Here is a 19,056-nt window from a genome sequence, read left to right on the forward strand (position 1 = left end):
TCTATTCTTAATATATAGAATGTTAGCTGTCTCTCTTTTTCTCAGCCTCTCTCATCTATCTAACTCATTTATCTATCTATGAGTGATCTTACATTATCCATCCAGAAGAGACCAATCAAATATATATTTGAAATTAACTGTTTTTTTTAATAGTCAGAACATCATCCCAGAAAATAAAACACCAACCTGTACAGCAACAAAAAAGCACATAATTAGCCATAGTCCTTAATTTAGTCTAAAATCATATCAGAACATCTCTGGTAACAGTTTATCTCACCTGGTTTCAGAAATTTTATTAATGTCATTGATGATAGTTATGATTTAACCTGAATTCAGATTGTGACAATTGAAGGATATGATGAATTAAAAGAGTTTGAATTGTTTTAGCAACTTTACTACTCAATTATTATAATTCAAAATTCACATGGAATGAAGACAGATAAGAGACAAGATGTAAAACATTATTTCAAGGTATGTGATTTTACACTGCATGTATAGTGAACAAAAATAAACACCAACACAAGGAGCCTTAATGGGTTTTCATCATCAGATGTTCCTTGGTGTTCATGTCAGGTCTCAGTGTAATAATGTAGCATTTGGGGATAAAAATGCAGCCCAGTAAACCCAGGCTGGAGGCCAGGATGGAGAAGATCTGCACGGCTACCATGTATTTCCCTTTGGTGCTCAGGTAGGTGGGGACAAAGGAGATCCAAACGCTACAAAAAACCAACATGCTGAAGGTGATCAGTTTGGCTTCATTGAAGGTCCCTGGCAGATTTCGAGCCAGAAATGCCACCAAGAAACAGATGGCAGCCAGAAAACCCATGTAGCCAAGGGCAGTGTAGAACATGGCCACTGAACCTTCATTGCACTGCAGTAGGATGTGTTCTGGCTGGGAATGAAAGTCAGAATCTGGGAACGGGGGAAAGATTCCCAGCCATGTCATACAGATGCCTACTTGAATACCAGAGCAGGATAAAACAATCGAGTGGGCCAGACCCTTCCCCAGCCATTTCCTCATCCTGCTTCCTGGCTTTGTAGCCAGGAAGGCCACCACCACCATTACAGTCTTGGCCAGCAAAGAAGATACGGCAACAGAGAAAACAATACTGAAAATGGTTTGTCGAAGGAGACAGGTCATTTTCATGGGGCGACCGATGAATAGAAGGGAGGTCAAGAAAGAAAACAGGAGTGAAACCAGGAGGACGTAGGTGAGTTCACGGTTGTTTGCTTTGACCATGGGAGTGTCTCGGTATTTAATGAAGATTCCCAGAATAAAGGCAGTGGTTAGGGACAAAGCAATGGCAAACAATGCCAGGATGAGTCCCAATGATTCTTCATAGGATAAGAAGCTTATGCTTTTGGGGACACACTGATCCCTCTTCTTATTGGAATACTGGTCCTCTGGACACTTTTCACAATGGGCTGCATCTGAAAAAAAATGGTTAGCATGTATCTGTTTCTGCGGCTGTAGGAGCATGAAAACCTCATCAGAAATCAATTACTTTATTTTCAAGGAATAATATAATATTTCTGCCCAGGGATATTAATATGACACAACATTAGTTAAAATAACCAACAGCCTTTTAAAAGGCTGAAGATGAATGTGATTATCAGCTCTCAAAACTTGTCCTCTTTCCCAAAACCAAGTAAGAAAATAACACCTCAATAGATTATTTTAATGCTCGCATCATCATACAAAATTCGGAGATAGTGCTCAATCTCTGAAATGCTTGTGGATGGCTTCAAGATGTGTAATGTTTTTTCTTGCTTCTTGATCAAATACCCAAAAAAAGAAATAGAGAATTTTGATTGTCTCCTGATGTTTTGTTGTTTTTGAAGCCACCGACTGTACCTTCTTGCCCAGAGAATGTTCCTTCCATACACAGAGAACAGTCATAGCAGCAAACTGGGGCTCCCTCTCTCACAAGCTTGGCATAACCTGGGGAGCAACTTTCTGTACATCTTGAATAAGGCACCGTCTAAACATAAATCAAAATATTAATCAGGGCAATGTATAACTTAGTGGCAACAAATAAAGGGATGTGGTGGCTCAGTGGCTAAGACGCTGGTGGTTTGAATCCCTAGCACCACGTAATGGAGCGAGCTCCCCTTACTTGTCCCAGCTTCTGCCAACTTAGCAGTTTGAAAGCCTGTAAAAATGCAACTAGAAAAATAGGGACCACTTTGGTGGGAAAGTAACAGTGTTCCACGTGCCCTCAGTGTTTAGTCATGCTGGCCACAAGACCATGGAAATGTCTTTGGACAGTGTTGGCTCTTCGGCTTTGAAATGGAGATGAGCACCACCCCTTAGAACTGGAAACAACTAGCACGTATGTGCAAGGGGAACCTTTACTTTTAAACATAAACTGAAAAATTAGTATGAATTAGAAGGGTTTACTGAAAGCAACTGGCTTCCAAAAGTCAGGATCACATTGAGCAAAATCAGTCAAGAAGCAGTGGCATGAACTCTAATTACTCTACTTTTACGGACTGAGGATTGCTTCCTATTTTTACACTCTAACCATTCCCAAGTATAGAAGAGCTTTCTCCCTAGCTCGCTTTAATGTTCTGCCCACAGCACTACTGGATGAGCGATTTAAGAGGCTCCCGATTAACGAGAGGCTATGCCCCTGTGACAGAGCTGAGGTTGAAACTGTGGAGCATGTCCTTTTATATTGCCCTATGTATAACGCAGGCAGATCTAAGTTACTGTCTCTCCTTGAAACAGACTCTTCTAGACCCAATATTAGTAATTTGTTCTTATATTGTCTAGGGGATGGCTCCTCATATATCACTTCTTTGGCTTCCAAATTTTTTTAAGAGCTGTAACCATCAGAGGAGAATGCTGTAATTCCCCTTAGTTAAGTTTTTGGTGACCAATTGTTCATGATTATTTTTCCCATGTTCTTCTTTTGTTGTACTTGTGTTTTGATCTCTGACCCCAAATAAAGTATTATTATTATAATTACTCTACTTGCAAAGGGCAAATGAAGGGTCATTCTCTTTCCTCTATCAATCTCCACTTAAGAACCCAAAACAGACTGGTTGCCTTATTCTTCTTTCGAAAGGAAAGAAGTTCCATTGCAAAAGGTGTTTCTCCTTAGAGCATGTATGAGAATACAATAACTTGTATATATTCTTTCTCCATCTTAGCTTTCTCAGGAAACCTCCAAAATCAAGCTTTCTCTAGAGTCCCTATCTTTCTCTCCTACAACTGATCATTGTATCATCATATGTAAATGGCTTTTTTAGCTGCCCTCATTTCCCTCACCACATTCTTAATGATATCTTCCTCTTATGCAATTCAGTGGGCTAAACCCTTCCTATTTTCTCCCAAAGGTGCTTTTTCAAAAGACAACTGATCTTTGTTTTCCCTTGAAGATGTTTCACTTCTCATTCCAGAAGCTTCTTCAGTTCTGTCTGAATGGTGGCATATGGAAGGATTTATATTCTTTGCAGTCATCTGGTCATTAGCAGTCTTTCTGAAAGTTGCTGAGGTCCCTTGGAATTTATCTGTGCCCTCAGAGCCACGTGAATATGCAAATGGGTGTGGAACCTTACTGCAATTGCTGAATCTATATCCTGTTTACAAGACAGTCATTTCAGCAGTTCAAAATCCTTCCATCCTCCACCATTCAGTCAGAACAGAAGAAGCTTCTTGGATGAGAAGTGAAACATCTTCAAGGGAAAACAAAATCCAGGTGCCTTCTGAAAAAACACCTTTGGCACAACCATTACCTGGATGACTGAGAATCTCCATAGGCATTCTGGATTTTCTCTTACTGAAAACAAGTTAATTTCATGTACTATAAATTATGGCAACATATTCCAGTTTAATAATATAGATTCCAAATTCCACAATATAATGCGGCAGGTTCCAGTGTTTGATAGATTATTGTAAGGCCTCTAAAGTAAAATGATATCTAATAAATTAATGAGGCTTTAAGTTCTCTTAGTTGGAAATTATCTCAATTGGCCTCAACAAGAATTATTTCTGAGCAGAAAATTTACACATATGGAGATAAGTAAAAGAGCAAAATCCAAGCAGCCTCAATTACTTTGTTAAATAAAGTTGGCCATTGGATGGCACTTTGATTGACAGAAATCTTGACTTCTGAGGAGGCTTGTCTTTGTACACTCCCAATTTTCACCCCCACATTTGATTTGTTCCAAACCGATGTCCAGTGCAGGATATCAAAGTCACCAACAGGAACACCATTTTCATCAAAAGAAATTCCATCTCTGGAAATATTGTGATATTGGAAGTTCCTCAGGAACCTATGAAGCTGCAGAAACATAGAAAAAAATATTAAAATTTGAGCCTTTATTCAATGTTTTTCTTGCTCTTATTCTGGATTGAATGGACTCTGAATAATTCAACCTCTTGAAATTATCACTACAGTCTGAAAGAGATTTCATGGGAAGCTTCTTTCAGTCATTCTCCAGGAATTTATAGCTCTTTGTTCAATATTGATCTCACTATCTTGAAAACATGGAAGAGATAACACCACCATCAGGTGGCTTTGTAACTGGCTAGCAAACTATATTCAACATGTAATCCTCTGGGGAACCCCATCCACATGGAGGGAAGTAAGCAATGAGGTATCGCAAGCTTCCATTTTAGGCCCAGCACTCTTCACTCATCCTACCTTCAGCCATCAGTGGGAATGTCCTTGGTTCCCAAGGGAAAGTATTTTGTTTGATCATTTTCACTATGGGGAAAGATCCTATGAACTTTGGTCCTATGAACATTTAAAGTCGGTTTAATGTCAGTGTCAGGATTCCAGAAGTTACCCCCATTTAAATCATGAGTCTCGAGCCAAACTTCCAAAACGTAAAAAAAGATTGATCGGGAGTTAACCTGTCCAGCACTGCCTGGGTGTCGGAGAAGTATTTTATTTTGGCTACAAAACCCCAGTTATCTCTATTTTCCTTCCCTATCTTTCAACTCTAGTGTGGCAACCCTGAAGCATCAAAATGGCCTCAGAAAGGTCAGCTTCAGGGTTGACACTCACTCTCAAATACCACTAACTGGGCAACTGCTCTTTGGAATATCTCACCCCTTTTGACATCTAATTTAATACTGGAGAATTAGAAGGGGAGAATCAATGGAACCTCAAAGGAGATGCCTTACCTGCCATGGCTGTACAATCTGGGGTGGTTGATGGAATCCAACTTGCATTTTCTTCTTACTCCGTTGGGAGGAAGAGGCAGCATTGAGGACCCAGGCCACAATTTGAATTATTTGGGAAATACTGGAAGAATCCTGAGACAGGATTCTTGCAATCACATCACGGGGCGGGAATTCCCAATTCTCTTTTTCTCTGCATTTTTTCCAAACTTTCTTCGATAACAGAGGACTTGAATAGGAACATTGGAACGCTTCCTTTCCATATAATGCAACCATAGATATATGAGATTTAAAGTCGTAATACTTAGTTCTTCTTTTTCTCTGGATGAGGAAGGAAAACAAAGCATGTCTATTTTGGAGATCAACCCAGAGATCAAAAGCACTTACACTTAAAGCTGTCAAAGTTGTGGCAATCCACACCCTTCCCACCAGGGACGTATTAGTCCTATCAATTATTTGTATTATTGCTGCTAACATTCCTGAGGCCTGATCATCCAGTTGGCATGCTATAATTTTTATTTGAATCTCGATAAGAGAATAGAACATTTTCCTTTTTTCTTGCATGAGAGGTTCTCCAGCACTTGTCTGCATATTTGCTTCTGGGACAGTTCCTGAGTGGACAATGCAAATCCCATTTTTTAGAGCAAGAACTTCCAAGCGTCTTTTGAATTTTTCTCCTCTTTCGTTTTCCTGAGAAAGGAGGCCAATCCATGTCCATTGGAACTGCAGGAGCAGCTGGACAATCGCTGAGTAAGGAGGTTCTTGGTTTGGGGTCATCCAATATGAAAAAGGGAAATGATGATTTTGCTCAGCCATCTGGTTGATGACACTGTAGTTGATCTAAGATAAAAGAGAAGGTATTGGCAGTTTGTGACAGTTTTAATTATGAAAGTTAGATGGTAAATCTAAGGGCCTGAGAGATGTTTCAAATGATAACTGCATGGATTTTGTTAGTTCTCTTGATGTTCTGTCCTGTTGTCTTGTATGCTCACTTTGAAACCAGATGTCAACTCGTAGCCAGGTATCACTCCTGGCTTGCTCTCTAGTAAGAGCAAAAAAGAGGTGGTGGGAGATCTGATAGAGCAGTTCGTTGCTATGATCAGAAGCACATTCCATGTATACCTTTCTCCAGATTGTGTCTCAAGTTACCAAGCCCAACCAGAGAGGCATGTTTTCCACAGCCCAGCAAAAGTGCTTCATTGGAGAATGTGATTTATGACACACCCTGGGAGGAGGAGGGAAACAGGGTCATAGTAAACTGTAAATTAAGTGGGAAAGAGCCAACTGCACTTGGGCAAAGTGACAACATGTTGCTCCTAATAAATAATTGGATTTCTTTTGAAACTTGGCTTGAGGCTTATGAATTAATTAGAGCATTTGTCAGAACCCTGACACCAGGGAGCTCTGAATTATCTGTGGGTAATTATCTGATCACATTATAACTCTGTGGATCATCCACCCACTCAGTCAATTAGTCACTCAGAATAGAGCTGGAAAGTCTTTCAGTCCATCCACCTGCTCAAGCAGGAGACCCTAATCTAGGGGTGTCAAACTTAAGGCCCGGGGGTCGGATCTGGCCTGTTTGATGCTTCGATCTGGCCCATGGGGCCAACCTGGAAATAGCAAAGGACTGGCCCACAGTGCCTCTGCCAGTGAAAATGCAGCTAGAGAGGGCCGTGAATGGCTCTCCTGAGCACCATATTGGCAGGAGGATGTCCCATTTGAAAACGGAGCTCTGTTTTCGTTGGCAGAGCATTTGGGCCACCACAGGTGCCCCCTGACACAAGTGACATCATGCAGGCCATGCCCACCTTGGCCATGCCTCCCCCTGAGGTAAAAAAAAAACCCTGATGCGGGCCTCAATGAAATCAAGTAACAGCCCTGCCCTGGTCCAACCCCCTGCTCAAACAGGAGACCCAATACTATTTCAGATAAATGACTGTCCGGTCTCTTTAAAACCCCAGTGATGAAGCACCCAAAATGTCTGAAGGCAAAGCTGTTCCAGTGGTTAATTGTCCTCACTGTCAGGAAGCTTCTCCTTAATTCCATGTTTTTTCCCTCCTTGATTAGTTTCCATCCATTGTTTCTTGTCCTGCCTTCTGGTGCTTTGGAAAATAGATTGACCTCCTCCTCTTTGTGGCAGCCTCTCAAAAGTGGAATACTGCTATACACTCATGGAATATCTTTTTAAAATGACAAACATATTAATTTCTCATAGATTATTATTGCTTATTTGATGGTTTCATACATTGGGCTTGAAATTTAGTTTGTTATATCTCTCCCCCCCCCAGCAATTGTTTAATATTGGTATATTATTTCATTGTCTTCATTCATATCTTGTGGAGGCAAGTTGTTCCGCTGATTAATTGTTCTAACTGTCAGGAAATTTCTCCTTAGTTCTAAGTTGCTTCTCTCCTTGATTGGATTCCCCCCATTGCTTCTTGTCCTGCCCTCAGGTGCTTTGGAGAATAGCTTGACTCGCTCTTCTTTGTGGCAGCCCCTGAGATATTGGAACACTGCTGTCATGTCTCCCCTAAGAAAATGTTTTTCTTAGATTTCACATTCTTATAGCTTCGTCACCATTTGAATAAAACACTTCAGCTTCTCCTCCAGTGGGCCAGTCTCTTCTGGAGCTCTTCAAAAATATAAGCAACCCATGGACAATGGGATGTAGGAAGGAAGTGAATCCAGGAGGCTAACAAAGCAGACCCAGTGCCTATGGAGACCCAGAGCAGGATGTGGGGAGGAAGGATCTATGGGGGCCCCAAGGGATTATAGGTGAGCATGAGGTACCAGGGGAGACTTTGGGTGGCCTCTTCCAACTCTAGGCTCTACATGGCCTTTCCCACCCTGAGATCCCTGAGATCCCTTATTAGCATTTAGCAACCTGTGCATTCAATTAACAAATGCATTGGGCCAATCAGGGAGGGATCATGTTTATTTAATGTGATTCAATTAAATGGATCCTCAAGTTACATATAAACACACACACACACACACACACAGTGCATAGGCATATATACAGACACACAAACCCATATACAATGAATATACACATATATGTGTGTGTGTGTATGTAGCATATACATACATGTGTGTGTCTGCATATGTGTATAATACATACATTGTGTGCATGTGTGTGTGCATGTATGTGTGTATACACACACACATACATGGGGACGCGGTGGCTCAATGGCGAAGATGATGTGCTTGTCAATCAGAAAGGTTGGTAGTTTGGCCATTCAAATCCCTAGCACCTCATAACTTAGTGAGCTACTTGTCCAGCTTCTGCTAACCTAGGAGTTCAAAAGCATGTAAAAATGCAAGTAGAAAAATATGGACCACTTTGGTGGGAAGGTAATAGCGTTCCGTGCACCTTCAGAATATAGTCTTGCTGGCCATATGACCATGGAGACGTCTTCGGACAGCGCTGGCTCTTCAGCTTTGTAGCGGAGATGACCAATGCCCTTTAGAGCTGGACACGACTAGCACGTATGTACGAGGGGAACCTTTACCTTTACCTGATATACATATGTACACACACACACACACACTTTGTGAATTAAAAATTCTTTCAGCTCTTCTAATATTTATTCTCTGAGTTTCAATTTATTTTGAGAAATATATACAAGTGCTGCCTTCTAGGCAAATCTGAACAATTTACAACATAGAATTAATTTCATTTGGCTTTATACCTGTGGAATTTTATAGATGCTCAAGACATTGGAAATATGATCAAAGAGTTCAGAATCCATCTCTTCAAGCATCGCTAGCAGGTTCTTTTGTCTTCCACATCTGTAGTTTGGGACATTCTCCTGTCCCCTAGACAGTGCATCCAGCACAGCCTCATATGTCATTCTTGCACTGAAAAAGTTCTGATAGATATTGTAGCCCAGCGTGATGTTGGGTAAGAGCCTTGAATTCTGGTTGACTTCATGAACAGCCAACAAGTAGGGCAGAAGGTAGTAGAAGGTGTTCTCACTGCAACATAAGAAATTTCATCATCTTTTTTTTTTGCTCTATATCAATGATTTATGTGATCAACTTAAAAGCAATTGTGTTCTTTTTACCAATGACATAAAATTATTCTATTCTACAGATAATTCTGTTGTTTTGCAAGGTGATCACGACTATGTGTCTGAATGGTCATCTATTTGGCAACTTCAAATTTCAATTAATAAATGCTCTGTGTTACATATTAGTAAACATAATCTGAATGTCAAGTATAAGCTGGTGGCATTGATCTAGCAAATGTCCCTCACTTTGTCAAGGACCTAGGTGTACTTATCTCTTACAATTTATGCTCCAATGGTCACTGTAACAGTGTTGCTAAAAAAGCATTAAGAGTTGTAAACTTAATTTTGCAAAGCTTTTTTTTCTGGAAACATTGTATTGCTAATTGGAGCTTATAAAACTTATGCCAGACCAATTTTAGGGTATTGTTCAACTGTTTGGAACCACCACCATATATCTGACATCAGTACAATTGAGCAGGTTTAGAAGTACTTCATGAGAAAAGTCTTGCACTCTTCTGTACACAATAGAATTCCTTAGGCTCGAAATTCTCAGTTTGGATAACTTAGAACTGTGTCGCTTGCAGTGGGACCTAAGTATTGCATCCAAAAATGATACGTAGTCATGTTTTACCTGTAAATGACGTTTTCTGTTTTAATCGCAATAATGGGCGCATGAACAACCACTTTAAACTCAATGTAAATATTTCTAAACTTGACTGTAAAAATGTATGATTCCTGTAATAGGGTTGTCAAAGTCTGGAATGCCCTACCTGATTCGACTTCTGTGGACCTAACGTCATATTTAAGTGGTCAGTAGAGGAGGGCATGCATAAGTGCACCAAATGTGCACCTGTCAGTGTGTTTTTTTATTCTCTTATTCTTGTTCTTGTTCTTGTTTGAGAAATTCCAATAAATAAATAAATCTTCAGTTTGGACTTTCATGAAAGCACGTCATATTTACACTAACTTTATATCTATATAGTGCAATGCCAAAAAGATAATCAGATACTCATTATTCAATTAAACTATTCCATTTATTTGGACTTCCCAGGTGATAAGACATTTTTGAAATTTCTATGAGAAATTCACACCACTAGGAGCTTCTTGCCAAAAGAAATATCAGAGAGAGATAGCAAGCTTATTATGTCAGGATCAAAGGAATCCTATCAAAATCACCAGAACTGATTCTGCCTATAAATTTCTCCAAATTATGACTTGGGAGGGAAAAATGAGGAAAATTATACTTATAGTTCAGTAGCCAGGTAAGGAAAACAGTTACAATAGTAATAGTAACTTTTTAGTCAAAAAGAAAGTGTGAAGGTTTCTTACTATTGTAACTGCATCAAACTGCTTAGAATAAACTCTTGCAAAACTAAAGTGTTTATTTTATTGACTTACCTATTTACAAAGCTAATATATCACTCATATCAATTCACAACAATCCATAAAATGTAATTAAAATCATACCCTTACCCCCAGGCACCAGACTAGATATGCTCACAGCTCGCAACCCCTATTCCTAGCCCAATGCTTTTGGGGAAATCTGAATCTTCCCACTCCTCCAGAATGTTAATAAGGGATGCTACCAAGTGTATATTGTGTATGTTGTGGTTATATTATCTGATTTCTACCTGTTACTCCACCCTGGACATGACTAACAGCTGGATTCAAATGTTTGATTAGACCTTTTTTTAGACCTAGAGATTTGCTGCAGAATATTCATGGCTTTTAAGTTATTGTCCTATATTCTACAGTTAACTCCAGTTAATGTGATTCCTCTGTGACTAAACATTAACTTATCACATAAAGTCTCTCCCCTCCTTAAATTTGGTTTTTAAAAGGTATCCCTTTTATTTAAATCAAAAGGAACAGGGAAACCACAAAAATGTTAAAGGGTGGAAAGAAAGAGTGGGGTGGGTGGTAGGAATTGTAGAGTAAATATAAGGAAGGGGAAGAAACAGTGGGGAGAAAATACAAGAGATCTCACTCTGTTCTAAGGTATTCATTCAATCACTTTATTGGGGGTTACTGCTTCACTATTGTTAATAAATAAATAAAATAAATATGAATAAATAAGTTGCTGACTCCATAGTCCCAAGGCAATAATTTTGAAAGCAGGCAGAACCCATCCAGGCAAGATTCATCATGGGACAGAGTTGGCAATGCCCAGTGTTGGTCAGTGTTGAAGCTGACACTTGTGGAAGAACTTAAAAGGAACTTTGCAAACTCAGGTTTTACAAAATCATCAAGTTCCCCAGGAGCCTTTACTCTAAACCAAGGGTCTTCAAATTTGGCAAGTTTAAGATTTGTGGACTTCCAGAATTCCTGAGCTAACATGACTGGAGGAGGAATTCTGGGAGTTGAAGTCCACAAGTCTTAAACCTGTCACGTTTGAAGACCCCTGCTCTAAAGGAAATTGGGATGAGCAATAATGGCTTCCTTTTCTCTCAAAGTGAGGAATAGGAGAAGTGAAATCATTCCTAGAAAAAATATTGGAGCAGGTAAAATCAATCACCAGAATCCTGGACATGCTGACAATTACCTTTTCAATTGGTGGGTAGGAGTCTTGGAGAAAGAAAATTGGTACAATCGAGCTAAGACTCCAGACATTATTCCAGTAATCCAGTAGTCTCCTGGTTTGTAGTAATGGAACCATTCCTTTTCTTCCATTATCACCTCAAATGGACATTTCATCAGCATACTGGCACAGGGAATTTGAGACAGAAGCTGAAGCAGAAAAAGCTGTACATGCAGCAGCAGCAACATTTGACATATCCTGCAAGAGATCCTTCCTACAGTTCTTTCTTCAGTACAGAGTTAAATCTCAGAGATCACAGAAGACCACAATTACAGTGAGGAAGGCCAGTTTGCCCCCAAATTTGGAAGTTTTATCTTCCAACTTTTAGACTGCTATAGTATTTGTCCAGCTTTACTCCAACCTCTGCCCTCATCACTGAAAGAGGCTGTTACAAATCAGATTATCAGGTGCTGTCTATCTTATTGGTTGTCACATTGATTGGCAACTAATTGTGGTGGTGGAAATCCCAAAGGAGAATAAATAATCATGATTTTTAACATGTGAAGGGGAATTGGGAATGAACGTTGCCACAAAAATGGGCAGTTGGAGAAAAGAGTTTTGTTTGACTCAGGAGAATAATCCTAATTTGAGAATCAAGAAAGGAACAATTCAGGGAAGTTTGATTGTTTTTTAGTCTGCAAACTTATTCTTGAGATTCTAAAGCTTAAAATGTGGAAAAAAAAACTTCAATGTTCTTGAACTAGGCCATTATCTGTGGTGGGATTCAATTTTTTTTACTACTGGTTCTGTGGGCGTGGCTTGGTTGGCCTGGCAGGGGAAGGATACTGTAAAATCTCCAGTCAGAGGTGGGATTTTCCCGTTTTCCGAATTACTCAAAATTTCCGCTACCGGTTCTCCAGAACTGGTCAGAATCTGCTGAATACCACCTCTGGCCATTATACTTCTTTCTCATTCTGTCTGATGTGGATAAGGCCATCTTTCTCAATGAAGGTTATATACTCCAAAATGGTTAATTCCAGATCATGATATATCGAGCAACCTATTGGAGGCCCCTGTTAAATGTCTTGTATCTTTCAAAATGTGGATGACTATCAGTCTTCATGGTTACAAAGAAGATCTAGTCAGAATTCCCTGGTGCATTAATCAGAAAAATAGCTTATTACTGACTTCTTCATGATGTGGTGATATTTTCTGTTTCTTAGATAGGGAACCAAGAGATGCTGCTATATCAGTACAATACCAACAATAGCTGAAGGTGAATGGCTAAACAGCATGAGCTGAGCCATGGCCAATGCTATATGATGTGCAGGTATGAGTCCTACTGGTAAGTGTGCGTCTTGAGACCTCTCTCCATTGTATCCTCTAAAATCATTTAATGGAGTATAAATTAATTAGTTACATATATTGCCTGGACAGTCAATTGCTTCAAGGGAGAACATTAACCTGAAGCTCAGATTCCAAAGGTGTAGACTCAAGGGTGGGATTCTACCGGTTCAGACTGGTTTGGGTGAACTGCTAGTTCCGATGATCATTTGACCCCCACCCACCCACCCCTGCCTGTGCTTTATTTCCTTGTTTTTGAGCACAGCTGATTCGTGCGGCAGAGTGATTTGCTGTGCATCAGCTGTTTTACTCACCAGGGCTGCAGAAGAGGTATGTATTATAGCTAAAAATTGTCTTTTGTATGAGTGCAAAGTGTGCATTTTGAGCATGTACAGTCACCAAACCGGTTGTTACACTAGTTGAATTGCACCATCACGTAGACTCCAAAGTATGGACTCCAAAGATATGGGACAGCTGTCAGAATGCACTGCTGAGCTCTGTGCTGTGAGGCTTCCACACAGGTTTGAAGACAAGTGTCACCAAAAACTGATAGAAAACCCCAAGTGGCATGACAAAATCATACCCACAGTTATTACTACAATGGACTTTCAGTCTCATATTGTATTAGACTCTGTACTTTGGAAGGCCACCATCATCATTACAGTCTTGGTCAGCAAGGAAGACACGGCAACTGAAAAAAACACTAAAAATGGTTTGTTGAAGGAGACAGATCATTTCCATGGGGTGACTAATAAACAGAAGGTAGGTCAAGAAAGAAAGCAGGAGTGAAACCAGGAGGATGTAGGTGAGTTTCTGATTGTTGGCTTTATCTACAGGAGTTTCTCAGTATTTAATGAAGATTCCCAGAATAAAGGCAATAGTTATGGTAATGGATAAAGCAATGACAAAGAGAGTCAGGATGATACCCAGAATTTTGTTATAAGATAAGAAAATTATAATTTTAGGGACACATGTCAGCATTCCAACGAAATTCTCCATCCCAAATTTAGCACTCTGAGACAAAGTCCACCCAAGTAAGAATTTATTAGAGAAGTCATAAACAAAGCGAATAGGACAGATGGTAGGGATGTTTCCAAGTTAATCCCACTGCATTTTACTTCAAGCAGCTTCACTATGGAATATAAGATTCACAGATCTTGTACATACATACATACATACATACATACATACATACATACATACATACTTCATATACCTTGGAACCAAAAGTGTGTGACTCTTGCAAAGGAATTGTGAGGCAATCTTTTGATGGACATGATGCATATGGAACACCACCACGTGAATGAATAGAATAGAATAGAATAGAATAGAATAGAATAGAATAGAATAGAATAGAATAGAATAGAATAGAATAGAATAGAATAGAATAGAATAGAACAGAACAGAATAGAACAGAACAGAATAGCAGAGTTTGAAGGGACCTTTGAGGTCTTGTAGCCCAACCCTCTGTTTAGGTAGGAAACCATATACCATTTCATTCTTGTTGAGTTAATTCCTGTTGAGTGCTGGGCTCTGGACTCTTTGATTTGGTAAAGGATTGGAGGGAGGAAATGTTTCTCACCTTTGCAGATAACCTAGAAGTGGCTAGGGTAGGTTTGACACTACAATGACAAAAATCAAAATCCAGACAATCTAGAATCCTGATTTAGCCTAATGAGTAAAACTGGTCAGTATGTGAATAAAAATATATTGCAATTGCATTTGGGAAGGCTTTGCTTTTCCAGTGCTTTCTGAATGAAAGAGACATAGCGCAGTACGCAGAAGTAATTGCATTCAGAGACCATTACCAAGACAAGGTTAGATAAAAGTAGTACTGACTTATATGACATAGCTTTCCTAATCTGCAGTACACTGAAGGACTGACTGACAAAAAGACAACGAAAAGAAACATGCACAAAAACAAATTTATATATTTATAGGTAAATTTTTAGGTAGAGATAGGTAAAAAAATTTCCCCTGTCAATCATAACCAACCCAAGGGGCGGTGCTCATCTTTGATTCACAAATGTAGAGCCAGCTCTATCTGAAGATGCTTCTGTGGTCAAGTGGCTGGCATGACTATACACCACAGATGCATGGAACATTGTTCCTTTCCCACTAAACTGGCACCTATTTATCTACTTGCATTTACATGCTTTTGAATTGCTAAGTTGGCAGGACACACCCATACACACACTATGTGTATATGGAAATGGATATGGATATGGACATGGATAAAAAAAACAGGAACCAATTTTAATATTCATAAGCACACCTTCATTGTGACATCAGGTTTCTACACGATTTCCCCCTCAAATCATTCAGAGTTGTACACATTTTTCTTTTGATTGAAGATTGTCAAAAATAACAATTTGTCTCATTAATTGATTCAGAGAAAAAGATTAAAGTTGCTCCAAAGTTCATGTTGATATTTTATCTGTTCTTAATATATAGAATGTTAGCTGTCTCTCTGTTTTTCTCTGTCTCAGCCTCTCTCATCTATCTAACTCATTTATTTATCTATGAGTGATCTTACATTATCCAGCCAGAAGAGACTAATCAAATATATTTTTGAAATTAATTTTTTTTAAAGCCTGAAAATAAAACATAATACCAACCTATATAGCAACAAAAACACACATTATTAGCCATAATCTTTAATTAAGTCTAAAACCATATCAGAACATCTCTGGTAACAGTTTATCTGGCCTGGTTTCAAAAATTGTATTAATGTCATTGATGATAGTTATGATTTAACATGAATTCAGATTGTAACAATTGAAGGATATGATTAATTGAAAGAGTTTGAATTGTTTTAGCAACTTTATTACTCAATTATTATAATTTTAAATTCACATGGAAAGAAGAAAGATAAGCGACAACATGTAAAACATTATTTCAAGGTATGTGATTTTACACTGCATGTAAACTGAACAGAAAATAAACACCAACACAAGGAGCCTTAATGGGTTTTCATCATCAGATGTTCCTTGGTGTTCATGTCAGGTCTCAGTGTAATAATGTAGCATTTGGGGATAAAAATGCAGCCCAGTAAACCCAGGCTGGAGGCCAGGATGGAGAAGATCTGCACAGCTACCATGTATTTCCATTTGGTGCTCAGGTAGGTGGGGACAAAGGAGATCCAAATGCTACAAAAAACCAGCATGCTGAAGGTGATCAGTTTGGCTTCATTGAAGGTCCCTGGCAGATTTCGAGCCAGAAATGCCACCAAGAAACAGATGGCAGCCAGAAAACCCATGTAGCCAAGGGCAGTGTAGAACATGGCCACTGAACCTTCGTAGCACTGCAGCAGGATGTGTTCTGGCTGGGAACGAAAGTCAGAATCTGGGAACGGGGGAAAGATTCCCAGGCATGTCATACAGATGCCTACTTGAATACCCGAGCACGATAAAACAATCAAGTGGGCCAGACTCTTCCCCAGCCATTTCCTCATCCTGCTTCCTGGCTTTGTAGCAAGGAAGGCCACCACCACCATTACAGTCTTGGACAGCAAAGAAGATACGGCGACAGAGAAAACAATACTGAAAATGGTTTGTCGAAGGAGACAGGTCATTTTCATGGGGCGACCGATGAATAGAAAGGAGGTCAAGAAAGAAAACAGGAGTGAAACCAGGAGGACGTAGGTGAGTTCACGGTTGTTGGCTTTGACTATGGGAGTTTCTTGGTGTTTAATGAAGATTCCCAGAATAAAGGCAATGGTTAGGGACAAAGCAATGGCAAAGAAAATCAGGATGAGTCCCAATGATTCTTCATAGGATAAGAAGCTTATGCTTTTGGGGACACACTGATCCCTCTTCTTATTGGAATACTGGTCATCTGGACACTTTTCACAATGGGCTGCATCTGGAAAAAAAATTGGTTAGTGTGTTTCTGTTTCTGCTGCTGTAGGAGCATGAAAACTGCATCAGAAATCTATTGCATTGTTTTCAAGGAATAATGTAATATTTCTGTCCATGGGGTATTTATATGACACAACATTAGTTAAAATAACCAACAGCCTTTTAAAAAGCTGAAGATGAATGTGATTATCACCTCTCAAAACTTGTCCTCTTTCCCAAAACCAAGTAAGAAAGTAACACCTCAATAGATTATTTTGATGCTCACATTATCGTACAAAATTCAGAGATAGTGCTCAATCATTGAAATGTTTGTGGATGCCTTCAAGATGTGTAATGTTTTTTCTTGCTTCTTGATCAAATACCCCAAAAAAGCAATAGAGAATTTTGATTGTATCCTTGTTGTTTTTGAAGCCACTGACTGTACCTTCTTGCCCAGAGAATGTTCCTTCCATACACAGAGAACAGTCGTAGCAGCAAACTGGGGCTCCCTCTCTCACAAGCTTGGTATAACCTGGGGAGCAACTTTATGTACATCTTGAATAAGGCACCGTCTAAACATAAACCAAAAGATTTATCAGGGCAATATATAAATTAGAGGCAATATATAAAGAGACGTGGTGGGTCAGTGGCTAAGACGCTGAGCTTGTCTATCAGAAAGGTTGGCCGTTGGGCAGTTTGAATCCCTTCCACCACGTAATGGAGTGAGCTCTAATTACGTCCCAGCTTCTGCCAACCAAGCAGTTCGAAAGAACACAAAAGTGCAAATGGAAAAATAAGGACCACTTTGGTGGGAAGGTGCCAGCATTCTTTGCACCTTCAGCATTTATTCATGCCTGCCACATGGCCACGGAGACGTCTTCTGACAGTGCTGGCTCTTCAGCTTTGAAATGGAGATGAGCACTATCCCCTAGAGCCAGAAATCACTAGCTCGTATGTGCAAGGGGAACCTTTACTTTTGCACATAAATCGAAAGATTCGTATGAATTATAAAGGTTTACTGAAATTCAACTTCCAGAAGCTCAGGAGCACATTGAGCAATGTTACGAAGTAGTGGCATGAACTTTAATTACTCTATTTGCAAGGGGCAAATGAAGCGTCATTCTCTTTCCTCTATCAATCTCCATTTTAGATCCCAAACAGATTCATTTTCTTATTCTTCTTTCCAAAGGAAAGAAGTTCCATTGCAAAAGGTGTTTCTCCTTAGAGCATGTATGAGAATGCTATAACTTGTATATATTTTTTCTACATCTTTGCTTTCTCAGGAAACCTCCAAAATCTAGCTTTCTCTAGAGTCCCTGTCTTTGTCTCCTACGACTGATCATTGCATCATCATATGTAAATGACTTTTTTTAGCTGCCCTCATTTCCCTCACCACATTCTTAATGATATCTTCCTCTTATGCAATTCAGTGGGCTAAACCCTTCCTATTTTCTCCCAAAGGTGCTTTTTCAAAAACTGATCTTTGTTTTCCCTTGAAGATGTTTCACTTCTCATTCCAGAAGCTTCTTCAGTTCTGACTGAATGGTGGAGTATGGAAGGATTTGTATTCCTTGCAGTTATCTGGTCATTTGCAGTCTTTCTGAAAGTTGTTGAGGCCCCTTGGAATTTATCTGTGCCCTCAGCATCACATGAATAGTGCAAATGGGTGTGGAACTTTCCTGCAATTGCTGAATCTATATCCTGTTTGCAACACAGTCTTTTCAGCAGTTCCAAATCCTTCCATCCTCCACCAATCCATCAGAACAGAAGAAGCTTCTTGGATGAGAAGTGAAACATCTTCAAGGGAAAACAAAATCCTGAAAAACCACCTTTGGCACAACCATGACCTGGATGACTGAGAATCTCCAAAGACATTCTGAATTTTCTCTTACTGAAAACAAGATAATTTCATGTACTATAAATTATGGCAACATATTCCAGTTTAATAATGTAAGATTCCAAATTCCACCATATAATGCAGCATGTTCCAGTGTGTGATAGATTATTGTAAGACCCCTAATGTAAAATGATATCTAATAAATTAATGAATCTTTAAATTTTCTTAGTTGGAAATTATCTCAATTGGTCTCAATAAGAATTATTTCTGAGCAGAAAATTTACCCATATGGAGATAAATAGAAGAGCAAAATCCAAGCAGCCTCAATTACTTTGTTAAATAAAGTTGGCCATTGGATGGCACTTTGA

The 19,056-nt window shown here is 39.3% G+C and overlaps 2 protein-coding genes across 2 annotated transcripts in view; one reads left to right on the top strand and one right to left on the bottom strand.

The window, feature by feature from the left end:
• LOC113426308 (uncharacterized) overlaps positions 1–19,056 on the top strand; it is a 532,245-nt gene that overhangs the window by 276,396 nt on the left and 236,793 nt on the right. The window lies entirely within an intron of this gene.
• Positions 530–8,904, bottom strand: LOC148131620 (vomeronasal type-2 receptor 26-like). Its single transcript, XM_087953956.1, has 3 exons — positions 8,830–8,904; positions 1,856–1,982; positions 530–1,431 (listed from the first exon to the last, which is right to left on the bottom strand). Exons 1-3 carry the CDS (start codon positions 8,899–8,901, stop codon positions 530–532), a joined length of 1,101 nt encoding a protein of 366 aa, XP_087810082.1. The 5' UTR covers positions 8,902–8,904.

This window comes from Notechis scutatus, chromosome 2 (assembly GCF_049901735.1).
Source record: "Notechis scutatus isolate UNSWTSFEM ecotype Mainland chromosome 2, rNotScu1.2, whole genome shotgun sequence".
NCBI classification, from domain to species: domain Eukaryota; kingdom Metazoa; phylum Chordata; class Lepidosauria; order Squamata; family Elapidae; genus Notechis; species Notechis scutatus.